Source organism: Neodiprion fabricii, chromosome 7, assembly GCF_021155785.1.
Source record: "Neodiprion fabricii isolate iyNeoFabr1 chromosome 7, iyNeoFabr1.1, whole genome shotgun sequence".
In the NCBI taxonomy this organism is placed as follows: domain Eukaryota; kingdom Metazoa; phylum Arthropoda; class Insecta; order Hymenoptera; family Diprionidae; genus Neodiprion; species Neodiprion fabricii.
Window position 1 is genome coordinate 15,970,616 of NC_060245.1, and position 22,082 is coordinate 15,992,697.

At 37.0% G+C, this 22,082-nt stretch overlaps 1 protein-coding gene across 9 annotated transcripts in view; it reads right to left on the bottom strand.

The window, feature by feature from the left end:
* LOC124186212 overlaps nucleotides 1–22,082 on the bottom strand; it is a 312,828-nt gene that overhangs the window by 6,848 nt on the left and 283,898 nt on the right. For all 9 annotated transcript variants that reach the window (XM_046577722.1, XM_046577719.1, XM_046577721.1 and 6 more), the window contains one exon: nucleotides 21,236–21,346. In XM_046577722.1, coding sequence (XP_046433678.1) covers nucleotides 21,246–21,346 — 101 coding nt within the window. In that variant the 3' untranslated portion in view covers nucleotides 21,236–21,245. The remainder of the gene's footprint in view (nucleotides 1–21,235; nucleotides 21,347–22,082) is intronic.

Genomic DNA, 22,082 nt, shown 5'->3' on the forward strand with positions numbered 1-22,082 from the left:
TCAAATCGCAAATACATTTCGCTGAAATACATAAGCACACGGAAAAAAAAATTCAGCTCGTGGAACTAAATATTAGATAGTTACTTGTAAACAGTTCGTCGAACTAAACGTTCCGTGTTTGGAAGAGCACTGCATGGTTCGTATAACTGACTGTTAGTCAGCTGTCATAGCTGTACGTTGTTCAGCTCTCTCAGCTAAACAGCTTCGTTCGAAGAGCTAGACCAGAATTTTTCGGCTCCGCTCACAGCGCTTATTATTAAATAGTACAATTATATTGCTATTAGTATTATTTTTCATCATTATTATCATTATTCATTCAGTGTCATTTACATATTTGAATGGACTATTTAAACAGTTATCTATCAATTGTATTTAAATCATACTCATGAAATTTGAAGGTTATGAAATATGTCAACGCACCAGAGCACAGCGCAACTTACAGCTCTTAGAGCAAAACCATTCAGCTGTGAGAGCTGAACAACTTACAGCTATCAGAGCTGACTAATATATAGTTGCTGTAACTACAAGATAGACCGTAGAGTGCGTATAGTTACTGGAGCTGTAGAATACAGCTCGCCGAACAGAATTTTTTTTTCCGTGCATGGTAATCTGGCAGTTCTCAAGTTTCGACTGATTCGTGCCCACGCACATATTACAGATTCAGATACCCTTTGACAGGTGAACTCGTTCTTGAGCCGTGACAGACACGTGATACGCACGCGCAGCCGGTCGGTAAACTCATACCCCGGTCGGTAATCGGATTAGTTGCGAATTCAGTGATATTCATCGTTCCCGAGGCTGGCGAGCCGAGCCGTTGGATCGATTCGATATCCAACGATACGCGTATGTGTTTGTTCGTTTTTTTTTTAGCCACCCACCTGACCGTGTCCATATAGTCAATACGTTATAAAAATCCCCACAGCTTCACAGCCGTCAAATGTGCCAACTTTGAATAATATTTATGTAAGCCGCCTCGGGCACCGAAGGTATTTTAGCCTCGCATGATGCCCGGGACGTTATTAGCGAATGTAAATCAACGGGAGGACTTCTATTCGCAAAAATATGTATCGCTGGAATAACGATGAAATCGTTGGGTACATCGCGATGACGTCAACGTCAATTTTCGACGAACAAACATACCTATAAATAAAATAAAAACGATCCGGAATAAATGAATTCTCGTAAATATAAACGAAGACTAGTGCTGACTCGAGGGTGGGGAATTAAATGAATAATAATGAAAACAATGAATATTGAACGACTGTCATCGATAATTGCCTTATTTCATTCCAACTCCTGTAAACTAAAATATGGTTCCAGTTTTTATCGAGAATTAGCTAAACAGATACGTTTGATAAGGAAATCGTCCGTCGTTTTATACGACCATATATGAGGGATTCTCCGTCAACTCGGCCACTTTTTTTTCGACCATCTCGGATCTGCCCCATAATTGGTTATATCAAAGTACTACTAAAAGGTACTCTATGTGAATTTTTTCAGATTTTTTAATTCGTTACTTGAGAAATTGCCGTTTTTTTTCAAATGAATATATCTCGGAAACTTGAAGTGACTGAAAAAAAATTACTACATAAAAGTTGTAGTTTGTTTATAGCTTTCGAGAAGAATTTTTGAAAAAAATTTTACGTTCCGGTAACGCTGATTTTTTACCAAAAAAGGAAGAAATTATTTTTTTTTTATTCAAAAAGGACCCTTTTTTTTGCTGAAAAAATTACAGTCTTCCAATACGTGTGACAATATCGCCAAAAAATTGCCAGAGTGGCACGGATCGAGGTTCTAGGGTAAAAAAATAAAGCCAAACAAATTAATTTTTTTATACCGGAACCTCGACTCGAAAAAAAAGTGGCCGAGTTGACGGAGAATCCCTCATATGTAGCAAGTTGTTTCGAGTATTAAAATATAAGAAATGCTTTCCACTGAATAATAGGTACCTGGTACAGGGACGTTGCTTTGTATTTTCCTGCTTTCAGAGCACCTCTTGTTATCTCCTTGGTACCTTTTGTTCTTTATTCTATCGACTGCAGGGCTTACGCTCGGTTCTCGAACGTGATCCTATTTATTTTTCAATTCGAATCAACAGATTGCATTTATATCAAAGGAACATCGCAGGCAATGGAATATCCAGCCTAAGGTTATTCACATCGATAGTCTTGATTCGGTAGGTAGAGAATGCTGGAGTGCCAGACATTCGGACTTAATCCTTGACTATTTTTTTCAAAAATTAACAAACCTCACATCAACATTTTACATAACGAAGACAGAACTCGCGCTTGTGAAAATTTGACAGTCTGACCAATATATCTTTTCCAAAACTTTTCGCAAAAACATAACCAATTATACAGCATTGCCACTGCATTGAACATTGTTCACCTAAGTTCCAATATCAAGATCCTTCCAACTATCTTTAAAAATAACGGCGAACAGTCGATAGAGAGCTTAATCGATTCGCAACGTTTTAAATATTCAAAAAACACAGCTGCTCAAGTATAACAAGTAACTTCGAAACAGCGCACTCCGCGTTTCGATCATAAATGATAGATTGGAGCGACAGCCGATTTTACCTGGCTAAACTAGTTTGGCCGACAACTCAATTCTTGTGAAATCCCTAGAGGACCCAGTTTCCCAATAATCTCTCGACGTATCGGCTTATATAATGGTTCTAGGTAAGCCGTAAACTATTATTTTGAAATATGAATCGGAAAGAGGTGAAGATGAAAACGCAAAAATGTGCAAATGGGGATTTAGCGTGACTCGTGGAGGGGGGAGAAAAAGAAGGGACGAATGGGGATGTTAATTAAGTTAATTTTATGAATAATTGCGCGAACGACAATCTCAGGTGTGTAACTTCTTTGCAAATAGTGATGAGACCTTCCCACTCTGTGCTCTTGCATTTTTTCTCAAAACTGATGTACCAAGCTGTGCTGCAATAGTATATTTCTGAGGGCTGCAACAGTCATTGGGTATTAGCACCGTTTCTGATTTTGATGTTTTTGGTAAGATTCCAATACCTTCGGGCTCATTTTCTTAAAATACATTCAACACGTCTTACATTCCAGTTCATTTATAAACTGATTCAGTCGGTGTAGCCAATTCGTCCTCAATTTGTCAAAGCTTCATGCATGTTCCGCACGAAGTTTACCGACACTCTCGATCCTTTCTTTATGTCCTATTTTAGTGCATCCACTATTCACTAGTCTCTCTTCCAACTACTCGACTCCACGATTCCAGCTCTTGCATCGTCGCTAGGAAGACTTCCGGTGAGGTGTTTCCTGCCTAGTACTGGCCCTCTCATGAGCAGGACGTAATTGCGCCAGGCAGGACGAGTGGAAGCACAGTTCGCGCTGCGTTATTGGCTTTGCTCAACCATCCGGTAAGCTTAGCTGGGAAAAGCCACAGCTGAGCCTCCGTCAAAGAGGATATCAAAAAGCAAGCTATTTATGTCCGCCACAGCGGACAACCTCGAGTGTACTTAAGCGGCGATCCATTGAGTCAAATTCGAATATTCACTACGGTAGATTACTTCGGAATACTTAATTATGTAATCACGCATGGTGTTTTCTTCCCATGACAAGCGATGTGCCATCGGAGAAGTAACCAGAGTTCAAGCTTTTCGAGTTCTCGAACCAGAAGCGATGATGCCTATACATCGGCAAAGTAGGCTGACGCTACGAGGTACACTGGAAATCGTTCGAAGAGGTAAGTTGAGACATTTCCTGGCCCGCGGCCGAATGGATGAAGTTTCAAATTCCTAGAGTGCCACAAACGCCCCGAGTGCCTTTGTAAATGCGTCAAAGGAGAGAGAGGAACTTTTATCGTGACGTTGGCCGGTGCAGAACGGTTGAAGCGAAGATAAAATTGGCGCCCAGGGAGATGCGGGCCTTTCTGCCAGATGTTATATTCATCTCGACATTTCGCAGCTATGATACCTCGACAACTGTGGGTGAATATGACACGTCAATTCACGTCGTGAAACGCCTACACAGAGTCCGAGTTAATAGAGCTTATGAAATAAAAGTGTCGCGTATCCTCACGAAGTGCCCTTATATTGTGTATTCAATTTATCGTGATATTTTTCACATTCATGAGTACCCTTATCAAACTTTGGAAGCGGTGTTTCTTCGAAACTTTATCTCCTTCTATTCAGGGGAGACATTGAAGAGATGAAATAAAGGGCTACAGGAAGTTGTTATTCGGCAGGGAATCTAGGAATGCAAGAGTTTGCATCTCTGAATCGAAGTCCGTGCAGTGTCGTTGGATGAATAATAAACACATTCTTGTGAGTCCGTCAAACTACTGTGAGGTTTGTTTTTCTGGTACAATTGTAGTTGTTGTTGGCACAGCACTGCTGTTGTAGAATAAACCGAACATACTATGTACCTGGGGAACTATTGCAAAGTTGATGGATATTTTACATGTGAGATATTGGTGCATTTCTTTAAGATCTTATGGGACGTATATTCTGAACCAAAAGTGATTATCGGTTAGAGTATTGAATACTTCGCGATGAGAATATAATCTGAAAAACATCAATCATAACCAAGATCACAATAAAATTCGATTTGAATAATAATGATGCACAAAAGTTAATAGAGTGTACAAAAAAAAAAAAAAAAATCTCAAGTGATTTTTTTTTTATTTCATATCAAATGAATTCATTTTTTGGAATTTTTGGCGATTTTGAATATTCTATTTCCCAAAATTTTCCAACACTCTATTTATGAAAACGTTCGTTGTTCCATGCCTCTGAAACTTCTTCAATGTAATGTATAACCGTTTCACGGAAACCGGTCCAAAAATTCAGGCCTTCATCCATTTTTTAAAATTGAAAAAATTCTCGCGAACGGGTTTTTCAAGATCTCCGAAAATTCTAAAAGAATGCATATATATATATTTAGAAAAATCAGTGAATTCATTTCATATGAAACAAAAAAAATTTTACTTGAGATTCGAAACATAAATATTTGTTTAAACAATTTATTTAATTGTTACAATTTTTTGGTATTATTATTATCCAAAAAGGCTTATCTTATTAACTTGGTTATGATTGATTTGTTTCAGATTTTAATCTCATCACGAAGTGATCAACATTCTTACCGTGAGTCACTTTTCGTTGAGAATATGCGTTTCATAAAACCTTGACCAATCTTCTGAATATCTTGATCCAATTAGTACATCGTTACACATATTGCCATAGCAGACCCAATTCCGGAGCGCTTTCATTGAATATTTTTCATATGCAAGCATTGCATATCGTCCTTCAAATCAAGCTCTCAGTATCTGAAATTATATTGGTTCCAATGTACGCGAGAAAATATTTGCTCAACGGACATTAATAGTACTACTTTATGTGGCATGCCCGTAAACCGAGTGTTTTTAGGTGAGGATGATGGCGAGCTGAAGCAGAGCCGATGGCGAGAACTCAACACATCATTAGAGCCAAAAACAGTTTACGGGCCTACCCCATACATTATTTTTTACGGCATTCGCATGAAAAAGTTGCTCAATGTTGCCCATTTTCGATATACGAGACGAGGTGATTGAGGTTATGGTGACCTGACAGTTCGGCGACGTTATAGCAGTACTACGCGCATGCGCGCTTCAGTGACTACTTCATAGTGTAGTTTCCACGCGTAGTTCGAACTTCGCATGAAAACTGACATAAAAAGGACTATTTATAGCAGTTCTAACATATACTATCTGAAGTGGCACTTTGCCGATCGAAAGAAAAGCGTCGGAAAGCTTCTTATCCATACCTGAGCCGCAAAAGATATATGAAAGATCGATATTCAGTTTTGAAGACAAAAATTACGTTGTATTATGCAACTTTGCAAACATTCTTAACCCTTTCATGCAAACCTCTTTCCTTACATTCGATTCACTTGAAATTTTGAATGCATTGGCGTTTGGGGTCGCTGATTACGAATCTGAACTCGAAATTTGAAAACACAAAATGGCGGATTCAATATGGCGGGCAATCAAAACCAACAGGAAGAAAAATTTCAAAAAAGTCTGTCAGGTATTTGGTGTGTGTTAAGTTTGTGTAAAAATTTACATTTGGATTTTCATGGTTAATTAGCAGGAAATGTTGTTTTTTTTCGTGGAAAAGTACGAATTTCGACCATTTGTTTACGTGTACTATTACTGAAATAATTAAATAAATAGATTGTATATTTTTTTTAGAATTATAAATATTTCAGGGACCATGTGGAACCGAAAAACTCGGTTGTTGTTACTAACAACGTAGTTGAATAAATAAAAAGTTGCAAAAAGAAGGTGGGACGCTCAGACTCCCAACATAAATTAGAGGGTTGAGGGATTCGGAGAAGCTTTAGGTATGTTTTGTTATTAGAAGTGTGAAGAAAAGCGTTAATCAATCAAACCAGATCGCCCTTTTCAATAATCATTTCTTAGAGAACTAGCTGGCCCTAAACTTATTTTATTAGACTAGAAATTGAATGATCAAGTTGTTGCGATGACGCACTGACGATGATTTTACTTTTACAACAATTCTACCGTCACAAATTTTATAATCTTTATTGCGAAATGATTAAATATTCTCTCTGACTAATTAATTATGAAGTTACGCACGATTGATTTACAATAACAGACTATTCTTTAGAAATCTCGATGCCTTTTGGAATGTGGATGATCGACTGTAATGCTTTCCTAGAAAAATACAGTAACTAGGTAACTACTAATTTGAAAACCGAATAAAATGAAGCAAGATATACTAAATTTTAATATAGTCACTGATCTCAGCTGATCGTTCCGCTGAATCTTCGACTTCCAAGATCGTATAATCTTGAGTAGACGCTAATTTATGCTTCTATATTTAGCGGGTCACAAAAAGTAGAGATGATAGTTGAAAAGTTGCAATTATAGTATTGGTGTTTATAATAATGTCCATAAAGTTTTTACCGACGATCATGCTCGATTTGAAACTTTCATAGACTCTAGTCCCAACGGTCTTATTGCAAAAGTTGGCAGTCAAATCAACGTTATCAGAAGCCTTGAATAAGAATCGAGACGTGTTTGTAAAGTATACGAATTTCTTAAACACTCCATACTGACATCTTTACCCTCCAAGAACCGATGGATGTATCCAACTATAACGAAAAAGGATAGACGCACCGATTACGTACAACACGTCAGGCAAAATGGGATTTTTTTTTACAGCTAATCAATTAATCACAAAGTTTTGAAACGGTATTTTTTTTCACCCAGCAATACTTGAGAATAAGGAATGAAAAACTTCGAGACACGTCGGTTCAATTTGGGAAGTAAATTTGAATCGGGTTTATTCGAATTGGCTTCCCTTCTGGGAACCATCGTTGGATCCACCTCTTCGTGGGATCCACAAATAAGAGCTAGAGAAGTTAAGCAAGGATTTCTTCCTGTCTCTATTTCCCGCTTTCTCCTTTCTCAAGATCGCATGATTAACAGTCTTGAGGAAACTCAGATTCCCCAAGACTTTCAGAGTAATTGCAGAAGGGAGCTTCCACCCCTCGTTTGCGAGTCGAGGATATCCAAGTATATATTTTCGCTTTTCATGGAACGAGGACCGCGTATCTACCATAAACGAATCTTCCGTACCGAATACCTAATATTCCCAAGCACGTTTTCGCCTCAGTATATCCTCGTTGAAACTTCGAATTCAACAACGCCGAAGGTGAGCCTACGTTTGAAATTTATGAGAAATTACTATCTTTGCAGTTATCGATATTGTACGTCCACGCATTCGATATTTGTCGCGCCGTGTTAAACCGAACGCTCATGAAACATTGCCAGTTTTAATTTATACCTGATTGTTTCCGTTCGTTTTACACCGAGAAAAATTCAGTAAAACAGGTGTCGTTAAAAAAACTGTTTAAATATTGTTGGAATTACGAAAAACGAGGTACACGTAACCATTTTGCGATATTGTCGATCCTTTTTTGGTAATTGCAACGCAAAATCAGTTTTCGAGGTTTACTGTACTTTTTTAGTTAAATAAGGATTTATGGTCAATTTATTGTTGCACAAGCATTAAATTTTCCCAACAGTTGCAAGAAAATATAGTAACAGCGATCGTGATGGGAAAGAAAAATAACGGATACTAGACTTTCCGGTAACAAAACTAACTTCATTTTGTACCTAGAACTATATTTTTCGAATGTGGTAAAAAAATGAAAATAGTCAAGGACTGAGCGGTAACCGGAAATAAAAATTTCTCTCAGTGTATTGGCGAAAAGAAGAGATATGTGTCGGAAAAAAAAAATTTACTACCTTTCCATATTTTCAGTATTAGAATTTAATTTCAAAAAGGTATTTTTTTCAGTGTGTGAAGTTTAATTTTTGTAAAAAGAATGAATTAACGATTTTTACGATATTTCATTATTTTTAACGTTTTTAATACGGAATTTACGACGAGGATGTCGCGGGGTCATTTTGACCCCGGTACGCGGTACGAGGGTTAATGCTTTAACCTTCCAGTGAACTTGCTTTCGGTCCGAAACAAAATGCGACTTCGTTTGCTTACGAATTATGTGACAATGCGTTCCATTTTCTCACGTCAGTCGCATCGCCGTTCATTGTCACATAATTCGTAATAGAACTGAACTCGCATTTTGTTTCGGACCGAAAACAGGTTAACCGGAAGCTCGAGGCATTAATGAACATTACTGCACCTCGTCCTGAACACGATCTATATTTTTTCATAAGCTTTGGAGTTTTTTGGATGTCAGATTCTAATATCGCTTATTTGTTCATTTTTTTGAATTCTGCAACGAAAAAGCGATACCCTGCCGAAATTCGATCAAATTCCAATTAATAGTTCATTAACGGAACGTGAGGTTCATCTGGCTCGGTCGATAAAATAGGACTATCACTCGTCCTTAACGGTGGATTCGAGAAAACCAATTATTGACACTCAATCATATCATTCATTTTTACCTATTGCTGAAATACTTACCAACATTTTTTTACAATTAATTCATAAATTTAATCGGTTTCACGTGGCTTGTACGAGCTGGATGCTAGTGAAGAAGTCACCGCGGTTAACTAATCATCAAAAATGAAATTTCAGTCATCAGCATAAAGTATTTCCCGGGTAAAATTTAATCCGACGTGATTTAGGTGAGCCAGCAACTGTTGTTTATTATTGTTGAAAATGAAAAATATTGCGAAGTCAGGGAAAATTGAATATCGTAATCGTGCGAAGATCTCACACTGTCAACACTTTTGTTAATGAAAACTTGCTGTGCGCTATTTAATAATTATAGGAAATTCCTAACGGTTGGAAACCTTGGGATTCTTTTCGGTTGGTAATCTCTCTTGTTAGATAACCGATGAGTGCTGACTGGATAAATTAATTGCGGTAGAACTGACATTGAATCACGGGCATAGCTGTCCAAGCCTCGTGCGTCGTCGCTGATGATTTATACTGACCAATGTAAAATCACAAGCTGCGATAACAATGAGATTCTATAATCGATATGTATATCAACCATATATCATAAGCTAGTTGAGGTGGAACTCGTGGTAATATCGAGAGAGAGAGAGAGAGAGAGCTTTTGAACGCGCGCATCGCTGAATCATTCAAAAACTAATTTGTCCAGGTTAATCTTGACTCTGGCATTATTAGGTATTCCTGTTCATAGCTGGTTTTGCAACATCTGAAATCATTCGCTAATGCTTCTGGTGACAATTGCAAATTAATTTTCAATTTCATCACGTATCAACGGAGTGAATTTACAGCATTATCGATTTTGCATAACGAGCACAGTAAGTCAAACCCCGCAAAAGCACTTAAGGAACTCATATTTGAATTTCGAAATTTAATTTGTCGATTCTTCGTTCGCCAATTATACTGATATTAAGCTTAAATCGAAGCTTCTGACACCTTTGATACGAGATAAATTCTCGAGTCTCTTCAACATTGACCATACGAGGGAAAATTGATGTGAGGATCGCGGACGAGTGCTGGATAATTATTGTTGCGGTAAAAAGAGACCCTGGTAGCTTGCCTTGCTGTACCGAATTCAATTCGGTCCGAGAAATACGAGCAAAAAATGTCTGGCAGTCCTGGCCTCGCTGTCGGCTCGTCAATTCCTTTCTCATCAAAAGTTGATTGAGAAAACATTTTTAAAAGATTTTTAAAACGAAAAAAGGTGCAATCGCGTTGAGCAAAATATTTTTCCACCCAGCTTTAATTAAGCAATTTAATTAATTCTTCCGTTACATATTCATGAACCGCAAAGTGAGTTAGTCAGTGTTAAAATTACTTGACAACTCTCGTCCTCCCCAAAGACTTGCGAATTTGTTACCTACTCAAAAGCTTGATTATCTGTGAAAGTTTCGATAAATCGTCAGTACGTGAATTTTGTTCACACCCTGTCCATCAGCTACAGTGTAATCGTTCGCAAACTATAAAACTAGTAGTAAAGACGACTCACTATAAAATATACGTAAAATTTTCACGGTTGCCTTATTTCTCGATTACCGATCGCGATAAGTTTTATGTTTGTTCGATCAACCGATTGTTGGGAATCGCGATCCCTTCAATTTTACTCGAGATTTGTGCAATTCAAAGGATTCAGATTCGAATACACTTGATACTCGTAAGGGTAACGAACATGCTTATCCGTTTATCAACAACTTGTAACTAGTATGAGTATTGAATAACAGACAGAGTTGAATTTCTGATTGTCGATATCACCGAGTATCGGTATCATTCGAAGAATACGTTTTGTGTGCTTAAATATACTTAACGTTCAGTCAATGCAAAAGATTTTTGTAACAAAAAATTTCATTACCCGCTTCAACCGTCGAACTCTTGACTCGACAAAACACGATTTAGAATAAGCTCAATTCGGTCTGATACCACAATTTCATATCTTTAAAACAAGACGATCGAGTTGCGATCGATCTAATTTTTGGTCATTTAAATCACACATTTTCTTTTACCGCCGTGTAAAAATAAAAATCATTTCGTGATCGTCTTTGCTAAGGCTATGGCTATTTTATCATACAACCGTTTGAGGTAACGAAAGTTGGATTTTGTGACAACGTAATGCCAGAAATATGTTCAATATTTACCGATAATAAATCTGTCTTTAAATTCTGCGCTACGATCAGAATTTTAATACTTTATCCTTGCGTTGTGCGATCGATGGCTTGGTCCAAAGTTTCTCGTGTGAAAATACATAATCGTCATTTTCAGTATATATATATTTGCATTTCAACGTGTTTCCTATTCTCAACGATTTCATGTCACCGTGTGACCTTCTTATCTAACGATTCCGTATCTTCTTCCTGCAAGTTGTTTGCGGCGATAGCAAACGTCGAAGGTGCAGTAGTTGAGAGTCCATTAAGTACGAAACTTGGTACTCTAACTTGAGTAGAACCCGAATACCAGCCCAGTACCTACGATACATTCAACTTAGCACCAGACTCCATACTCCAGACCATCCAAACTCTAAGACTGAATATGCCGGTGTGTATTTCCGTTAGTCCTCTTCCTCCGACGCCCTCGGCGCAATGCACACCCAAAGCTAAAGTCGAGCAAAAGAGCCTGGCGTGTCGGGCACGTTCCAGAATAAGGTCAGACGTGCTGGCGTTTCGTCTGCGTATGCCGATGAGTTACGGTACGTGTGTGTCTAGCATGTCGCACAATCGGTACGATCAAAGATAAGAACTCGAGGCTTTGCGCGTTGGTACTTGAAAATGTGTACGTATAAATGAGAATTTACTTGAAACGCCGGGTTTCATAAAAGCTTTTCTGCGAATTGTATCGTTGGACTTCTGAATACAGGCTCCGACGGATGAGTATTGAGAATATTTAATCGTTCTGCAAAGAATTCGAGCTTTATTCTCAGCATATTTCGTTACAAGTATACGCCAAGCGATCGGACTTTGAGATGATATTTTTGTCGCGGAACGTTTGGGAAAGTTGACTGAATTGGCGTTTTATAAGAGGAATCTCAAGCTCTAACAAAAAAAAAAAAAAAAAAGAAAAAGAAAGTTTTCAGACAGCACGGAATGGAAAACTTGACACTTACTGAGTTGTATTTTGGTAAATTTAACGTAAATTCGTTTTAACAAATTATTTTTTTCGAAACATTCGTAATTTCTACGGAGCAAGGCACATTAGCTACCCAGGTGAGAAAAATGCATGAGATTCTAGTTTTTTGAAAAGCAATTGTAGTTTTCGAAAAGAATTTTCGATATAATTTCATGGTTTTTCATACATAGTTATGGAATATAATGATATCTCGGAAGAAATAGATTCACTGCGATTTTATAATTTTCAGTGTTTTCGTAGAATATTGTGGGAATTAGTTTTACGATGATGGTGTCGGTTGAAGCAAGGTCGAAAATGTCGAGGGAAAAGATTGACTCCGGAGGGTGAATATGGCTGCGCATTATTCCCCTAGCTGTTTATCGCCTGCAGCAGGGTTGGCTCCATAAAAATTGATAAAACGATAGGAATAAGAGCCGAAGCACTTTTACGAAGGTTAGTTTAAAGATGTAAAGCTAGGGATAAGTAGGGGAATGAATAAGTGAACGTGTATCTTCTAGAGTGGGTTGGCCGCAGTTTACCGTCGCCCAAAGCGACTCTAGTTTCTGAAACCGTGATATACTTGCGTCTAGATATGTTACGTATTATATACATATAATGCACATAGACAAATAGGCACAAATAAGTATACAAACCATGGTCTTATATAGTCTAGTCAAAATAGGTGTGAATCAAAAATATTCTGGCGTTAAAAAAAAGAAATTATTTCATCAAAATTCTTCAGATGCCGTCGATAAGTAGAATTTCTTTTTTCTTGATTAAGAAATCATTTCAAGAAAATTCCCCAGATGCCGTCGATAAGTAGAATTTCTTTTTTCTCGATTAAAAAATCATTTCAAGAAAATTCCCCAGATACCGTCGATAAGTAGAATTTCTTTTTTCTTAATTTGTTAATCGTACTGGTTTCCGACATGTAAGGACATAATTTAAGTAGAAGTTTTCGCTCTACACGATGGTTAAGTCATTATTCATCTATCGATGGCAGTTTTTGAAAAGAATGCAAAAAAACGTTTATTTGTCCAGTTTTCTCGAAACGCCGGCTATGCAGTACTCAAATGTCTTCAGACTTCAGTTCCTGAGGGTCAAAAAGCTCGGTACACAAAAATGAGGCTATGTTACGAATATTTTTAATTCAGACCTATTTTGACTGGACTTATCCGCACAGAAGTGAAATGAAGTAGGAAAAATACGTTTGGAAATTTCTTGATTGGGACAATTTGGAATCGAGCACGCGAACGAAGTGAACCTTGAAGAAAATAGGAACAATAAGACTCGTGTTATATGTTCGAAAGCGCAGACTTAGCCGATTTCGAAACCCTTCGACGTGCGCTGATATAGACACGTACGTACAGTACCGTTCAAAAGTTCCGGGCCATTCTTCAAATGTCATTGATAGCTTGTCATAACCCGGCAAAAATGGTATAAACAAATGATAAAGGTGGCATTTTTCATGCCTTCTTTGCACTCACTATATAGACGATGTAGGACACGGTTTTTTTCTTTTTTTTTTTCGACATTCGTACTCTATGGATTATCATTATCTAGCAGGAATTAAGCAGTAAAAGAGATCAAAGAGCAGATTTTTGATCAGAAATCGTATCGAGAGTGATCAAATTGTTAAAATTAAAAAAATACAACCGATCTGTTTCAAGTAATTTTATTTCAAGCGCTGTATGAAAAAAGAAATGACTTTCCGTAGGAAAATTTAGCAAATCCATGTTAAATATCGCCGAGTGAGTGCGGAAAAAAAAAAAAAAAAAGAAATCGTTGAATAATTTTTTGGAAAATGATATCAAATTTTCAGGTTTCCTCTACGTTCGAAGGTTCAAACCTGACATTTTGTCTTTTGTACGAAAATTTGGAAAGCGATCCCGAACTTTTGGAAGGTGCGATATCTACAGGGATGCATACGCGTAGATAGGTATCGAATGCTGAGAGGACGTGTAGAAACTGATGCCTCTTTTACGTTCGAAAAGACCTATACCTAGACACGATTTTACAAAGTTTAAATTTTCAGCTCATGTCTCAAGCCGACTTAACCGAGACTCTTGAGACAAGGAGAACCTGGCTACTCAGCGAAGTTAGATTATCAAGTTTGCTCGGCTCAAACTTTACCCCGTATTTTATAAGGAGACCCTTAATTTTTTCTTAACGCCAGACCGCCTCACGCGTCTGATACAAACGATGCGGTAAAAAATCTTCTAATCATTTTCTCCCTACAGGGAGCAGAGACTTTGTTTTCAGGCTTCCGATCTCGGTTTCGCGAAGAACCTTTTCGTAATTATTATTTTACCACTTTAGTCTTGACTTGAGAGATATTTTACGATTAAGCTTGGGTTCCTAACATACTACATTTGTCTGTACACCGTAATCATATGGGGTAGAGTTTCAAGACGATGATTGATTCTTCAATTCACGTAGGTTTCATGTACAACGTATAACATGAGAACCTGCACAACGATCGGTACAATTCTCTAACGGAATTGGTGTGAAATAATATCCGAATATAATTAGAGCGAATGCGCCGATACAAGTAAACGCCAATAAACAAACAAGCCGTATATTTTTGCATTCATGTTGTAAAACATCCGGAATTTCTGTCTGAAACAAGTAATTGGCAGTAGTTGCGTTTTGCCTTTAGAAGCATTTGGATTCGTCGCTGAATATAAACACAGTATAACATTATCCTATGTTTAGTAACTGTTTCATTTGAAAATCACATCGAGCACTAGATAAAGTATGCATATAAGGATTGGGGTGAATTGTTACAGAGCATTAATTCTACCAATAAGAGAACAGCGCATTTGTTATATTCGAAGAAATCATAGCTTCCTGGTTCAATTTCGTCCGAAATCTTTCGTATGACTACCCAGATTACCAAAATACTGTTTTCAAATATTTTTAATTCCACCTATAATGCCTAATAATATCAGACATATGGATATGAGATTTCGAGTAATTTTGTATACTTGCTAATTCGTTCTGTTGATTTCAAACATAATTGCGATTATAACCAACTCATTAATTCGAGTCGCTTGAGTACACTTTCAAATGTCGGATACACTATTTTTGAAATCTAGTGTACAAAACCCATGAAATCTCTGAAAATCTTTTAACATCTTGAAAATCACGTGGAATCTTTCAAAATATTAAAATATCCTCGAAATCGCGTGAAATGTCTGAAATCCTATGAAATCCTGTAAAACCCGTCGAAATCCTGATAAGATAAATCGAAACGTCTGAAATCTTGAAACTTCATAAAATCCTCAACACTCTACGAGCATCCTTTGAAATTTCTTAAAAAATCCTTATGAATCTTACGGAATCGTTTTGATTTTCCGAGGTCTTTGAAATCACGTGGAAGCTTTTGAAATCGTGCAACTTTCGAATCAGGTGTTTACAGAAACTGACGAACGACCGGTTTTCTAATTCTTTTTATCAATTTCATTGGGAAATAATCTCTGCAACGCATTGAGTGCACTCTTCGCATAATCAGCGTTGCGAGTGGCAAGTTGTTGAAAATTTTCATTAAAAACATGGCGCCGTATAATCTGGGAATTTATATATAAATATAATATACGGGGCTGCTGCGTCGAGCGAGATTCGATGGGTGACTGCCGGCATGTTTTGTGACGAGGGACGAACGGATGTGACGTCACGAATCCCGCCGGATGACGTATGGGTGCTGATAATGAAAGCATGTAATACAAGAGATATGCCTCTTCGCGCTGTTGGCTATTATACGAGAGCTGTATATTATATGGTACAGTTTCCGTTTTGACCTGGAAACCGCCAACGCTTCGCACATTCGTGGTGGGACTGTAAGCCGTGTATTCGCAGAACGGCAAAGCGATACACCAGAAATTATCTCCGCATATCCCGACTATAAATTACGCCCATAGTCACTCACACGGAGAGAATGGAATCGTCCGCAAGCGATGCGGGATACGAACTCATCCCATTTTGACTCGCCCGATGCCTGCGGTGTTCAAGGAGGTTGGTTGGCCAAAAAGTCGATACTTCGTATTAATTTTAGGAGAGGAGTAGTTCTTGAAGCAACAAAATAGATTTTGTTTCAGTCCATTCGCTTCGATCAAGTATCCCTTGTTTGTTTCAAACGCGATGACTTCGATTCAAAAATTTCTATCCAGTTAGTTTGGGAAAATGATTTAGTCGAGCTAATTCCTTGATACAACGAAAGTCTCTCTTGTCACGATCCAAGTAATTGATTCGAGTGAAACTTTTCATGTGTTTCAGAAATCGAGTCAACTAAATATCATTTCATTCCAAGTTTACGCATTGTTCCACAGAGTCGAATGTTCGTTGACAGAAATAATTAGGCAGTTGAAATAAAATAAGTTCATGAATCTAGCCGACAAAAAATTTACATCGAATTGCAAATTTGCATTTAAATTTTCAAAACTGCTTACATCGAGATACTTGGAATCACTGACTCTAGATTGGATATCGGATTTTCAATTTTCAAAATCGCAGACTCGCATGCGAAAAGTAACCTGATTTGTACGACCATGAATTTCACCATAAAGGCAATTTTATGACCTCAACAAGATTCTTCAAATTTCGTATTAACAATTTTCTCAGAAAGTTACAGGATTGCAAGAAGGAATTCGTGAATTAACTTTTGAACGTTACGTTTTACTTTAATTACCTTCATTCGGAATGTTTTTGGCTGCATTTGAATTTCATGTAGATTCTGATCGATTCGACATCCCGACGACCGGCTCATTTTCTGTTTGCTTACTTTTTTTATTCTCATCGAATGTATTCCCGAACAAATAAGCAATTTATCACCCTAAATAATTTGGGAGCAAATAAAATCAGGCATAAACGAAGGGTATCAAACAAGTTTTTTTCACGGCAATCGGCACACGTGATCAGCGAACGAAAAAGCTAACAGAAGTGAGTTTAAAAAAGAAAGTCAATAGAACCAAATCATCCGAACATGTGGATAATATTGATCGCAGTTGTACAAGGGACATTCCATGCCGAATAAAGCAATTTTAAAGTTATTTATTTTCACGTTTATTGCATGCTTTTAAGCTTGTAATAATAGTGTCAAAAACCAACAGATCCTTAAAAAAATTTTCGAGCCATATCGCTTTTAGGTTATAAATATAATTCCAACCGTTTCAAAGCTTCCCCTTTTTCGAAATTTTCAGAGGTTTCCAAAAAAATTTTGTTTTCCTTTTGATTAATTTAATATTTTGCCAATGATCGAATGATTTGTTTTCTGTTCCTTTTTTTTTAAACACCGAAAATCTTGAATGGACAAAAATTGATGCCTTATGTTTTGACAACATCGATAAAATTGCAAGGCATTTCACTCCCTGTGAAAACTATGTTAAAATGTTGCAAATGAAGGGATTGATGATTTCAATTTTTTTCCAAAAGTTTGGATACCAGAATGCTGAATAAACAAAAAACTACATTAAGTTTTTGAGTAATGATTTTTTTGCAAATCTGATGTAATATAGTAAAGAAATCGGCTTGACCTTCTACATAATTTCAGCATCATTTTTATACAGTGAAGGTTGTTTCGAATTTTTCTGAAATCTTGGATGCGTGAAAAATTGAAACTTGTTTATCTGGAATGCTAAAGAGGAGTAAAAAAAGAATGGGAAATAATGATTCCGTTATGAAATCGTTCTCAAGATATTTCAAATAAGAATCAAATTCTTAAAAATTTTCAGAGAATTTCAAAAGTGGCAGAAATTTTGAGTGTTTGTAACTTGAAAGTAATTCCATAAATACTAAAATCTAAAAACCCATCACCTAAAATTATGTCAACAGAATTAAACATGGCTGATTTAGTATGGAATGCATGACTTATTGATATAACAACTGTGAAAATCAGTTTTCTTTTCATCGTAATCAGCTCTCATGCAAAGTGTGAGACTTCTGAGTAAAAAGAAGAAACGCAAATAAAAAAAGGACATACGATATGAAAATTGAATTTAAAAAGAAGTCCAACAAATAACAACGGTAGCAGAAATTTTGAACAGGCAGTTTGACGGCAGGAAAACAAGTGGAAAGAAAAGTATGGCAGGCGTTCATACCTGTCACGATGATAGACATAAAAATTCGTAGTAGATAATAACTGCCGTTGAGAAACAGGGAAGTGAAAACAAACAGAGGGTTGCTTGACGTTTTAGCACTTTGGGGCGGGCCCGTCTCAAAAGCTGCGAGGAACAGATTATTCATATTTGGCATATATACAGCAAACAATAAATATTTTATTCATATTCAGCATACATAGCGAGTAAATAATAAATATGAATAAACTATTACTAGCAGCTTCCCTTCCGGAGGAAGGACTGAAACGTATAGTTGAGCAAAAGCTCCGTTTGTTTCCACTTCTCTGACCTTTGGCATCAAATATTGGTCCAATCAAAATAGGTCTGAATTAAAAATGTTCAGGACATGGCTGCATTTTTGTGTTGCGGGGTTTTCGACCCTCAGTAGCACAGATCTGAAGTCATTTTGAGCTGCACAGCGAAAGTTTCTAGAAAAAAAATAATTTGACTTTTTTGGGTTTTTCTCAGAAAATGCTATCGTTAGATGAAAAATGACCTGATTATCGTGTGGAGCGGAAAATTTTACATCGAATTATGTCTTCGTGTGTCGGAAACGAAATCGGATCACCAAATTAAGAAAAAAGAAATTCTACTTATCGACGACATCTGGGGAATTTTCGTGAAATGATTTCTTAATCGAGAAAAAAGGAATTCTACTTATCGACCGTACTTGGGGAATTATCGTGCAATAATTTTTTTTTTTTCAATTTCACGATGCCTAACAATTTTTCGGCAACCTTTGATTTTCAAATGAACTTTGTATATATGTAGTGCTTGTTATTTCATTGAAATAATCAGAACTCATTGTCACTCAGGAATGCAATATTCTTATTTTGCGAACAATATCGTATAAATTTGCTTCTATAATTACGATTTGTTTATAAAAATTATATCCTTATAACCGGAATTTTTTTCAACACTCCACACGCTTTTCATTCATGCAACATCTGATGAACACAGGAAAAAGTATAGTTCATTTAATCTATTATAAATGTGTTTAATTGAGAAATGTTCTTTCTGGTATCATATATTTGAAATTTTAATTTTTACATTTCAGTTATTTAATTGCATGCAATATTTGATCATTCACATATTAACGAATTTCATTCTCAGCTTCATACGATACGATCCAAATCATCACGTTAATTATGAAACGATCACCCGCTATTTTTCTTTTTTTTTTGTCATTTTTTCAAATAATTGTTTACAATGATTACGTTCAACTTTAATTTAGTAATTTATTTTTTGATGTAGACTATAGGCAAATGGAATTCCATCCGCCATTACGGATCTTCTTCAATTTCACTCACTAAATTTCAATACCCGCGCTCTGAGGAAATACACACGCAAATCAATACGACCAGACGCATATAATCGAAGTCTTCTGAATCTTGAACAAAATATTCCTACTCGTGAATGATCGTTCAACATCACTTTTCATCGATTATATTTTACAAAAAGTAATAACCATCAAGTTGTAGTATGAAATTTTCTACCCTTAAGTGCCGTTATTCCTCAACGGAGAATATGTACAACTTATCCATGATTGTTGAATCTTTATTTTAAGGATTAAGAATTCCGGAACGCAAAAAAACTACAACTCAATCAGAAATATTAGTCTTTCAATGTGCATACATCTTCATATGTGAGTGAAAAAAATGTCATTAGGTTTTTATCAGGACAGAATAGAAGTCAAATATTATAAGTTATGAATATTTAGCATCCAATAAACGTAACTGTTCCCTTCTAAAATTGTTGTGTATCCAGATAATCATGTTTTTCGGATAATTTAGAGTAATTTTATTATGTATCAGAGTTAAAAGGTCAAGTGGGGGTTCCTAACCTGCAAATCATGAAAGTTCCGACAACTATGTTGAATTTTCTATTCAAGGATTTGCAAGGAAGGTATTCCAAGCCGATCTCTCGATTTCATTTTTTTTTTTGTAACATGTTTTAGCAGACTAAAAACTAAGCGACACGTATATTTTTTTACCTACCATTAAACACTGTAAGGGGGTGATAGCACTCTCCATGGTAAGGCATGTAAAGGGGCGATTTGGCATTTTCACCGACGAAAACATAATATTTCTTAACCAGTTTAACTGGAAAAGTTTCCTCATAACGAGAAATGTAAAAATGTAAGCTTCTCAATTAAAAAAAAAGAAGACTGTCGAATCGCCCCTCGACATGCTTTACTTCGGAGGTTGGTTTCACCCTCTTAAAGTGTTTAATGGCAGATGAAAAAAAAATAAGTCTGCTTAGTTTTTAGTCCACTGTAACGTATTACAAAAGAAATCGAATCGGAGAGATCGACCTGGGATACCTTCCTCGTCAGTAATTTTGGTCTTGACAAAATATTCATGATGTTAGCAAATGACCGTCACATCCAAGAGTTTTTATCCTTCCTTTTAGGACAGAAGCAAAGAAATCAGCGCTATTATTCGGGGTGCAAATGGTCAAAACCCAGCAGCTGCAACTGTTCGAAAACTCATTAATAACTGAAATCATCAGAGAACGAATGAGAATAGTTGAAAGGTGGATAATATTGGAAGAAATCCAGAAGTTTGGAAGACTTCGGCAACAGAGGCTTCGACGCTGTCGCACTTTGAACAGTCGCAACTTCCGTAAGAATTGTGTTCGGCGACGCTCGTGAAAATGAATTTGAGAGACCTGCTTCTATACGTCTCAACTCTCGGGGTAAACCACAGAAAACTTTGAGAAGGTTGGACAAGGACATAAATGTCGTCCTTTCTCTCTCCTTCGCTGCGGTACGGACTCCTCCTTGTTTCTTTAGGGTAGGACTTCAGGGTGATTGTCTCTCCCAGACACAGAACACCACTTTGCAGAGTTGCCGAGATCGTAGTTGAGGTTTTCCTCGAAAGTTGCGGGGTAATTCCGAGCTCGTTATGAATCGATCTCCACCAACTTTTCAGTCTCATAGTCAAAGTTCTAGTTTTATTTACACACGCGTCTTACATATCCTTTTTGTGACCTGTGTTCTATTCTGCTTCTTTTTTTTTCAAATCATAATTTACATTCGTACGACTACGGGGAACGACCTTACCTTAATACTGTCATCTCGAGAAAACGTAGCTGATGGTAAGGTGAACCAACCATAGATTGAGGACAGCGTGAGAAACTCCGTTTCCGTCGTGAACAGCGGCTGGAAGCTCACCTGAAATCAGAAACGATGAAATGTTGACAATGAGTTGGAATAACGGAACATGGCAAGTATGCGGCCAGAGTGAAAAGATTTTGGTAACAGATACTGGTAAGTCGGTTTCCGATAATTGTTCACGCCACGGACAGACACCGTCTTTGTATGGCCAATCCGAGTTGAGGATGAGGTGAGTAATGCAAATGATTGCTAATGAAATGGGACACCGTTTGATGCAAAGAAACTTGAAGTATCATTAGTAGTATTAGTTGAAACTTGACAATATTTGTACGACGAAATTTCGAAGTCGCGCTTATTTTGACCAAATTCTTGATCTTTGAAAATGATTTACAGTAACTTGAGTATTGGTCATAGTTTTGAAATGCAAGACAAGTATAGTTGACGGTTTGAAGAATTACGGTAGACTTGTTGTTGGTGGTTGTTTCGAAGGAACATTCGGAAAGAAAATGGAGGGGTGTAGAAGTTTGATCGTTTGTATTATTTGGTGGATTTTTGGAATCGGTCGAAAAATGTCTACCGGAAATGTGATATGAGAGGAGGAGTATTGGTGTATGTGGCTTCTTGGAAAGGATATGTGGATAGAGATCGTAGAAAAAGAAATGTAGGAAAATCCCGAAAAAGACGGGGTTGTGATAACGAAGTCTGGGAAAATTGTGTTTTACGATTGCACATTTGGTTGCCAAATGTGTCGGTCGAAAGTAGAGAAAAAGGATTTTCCTTTTATGGCTGTTTT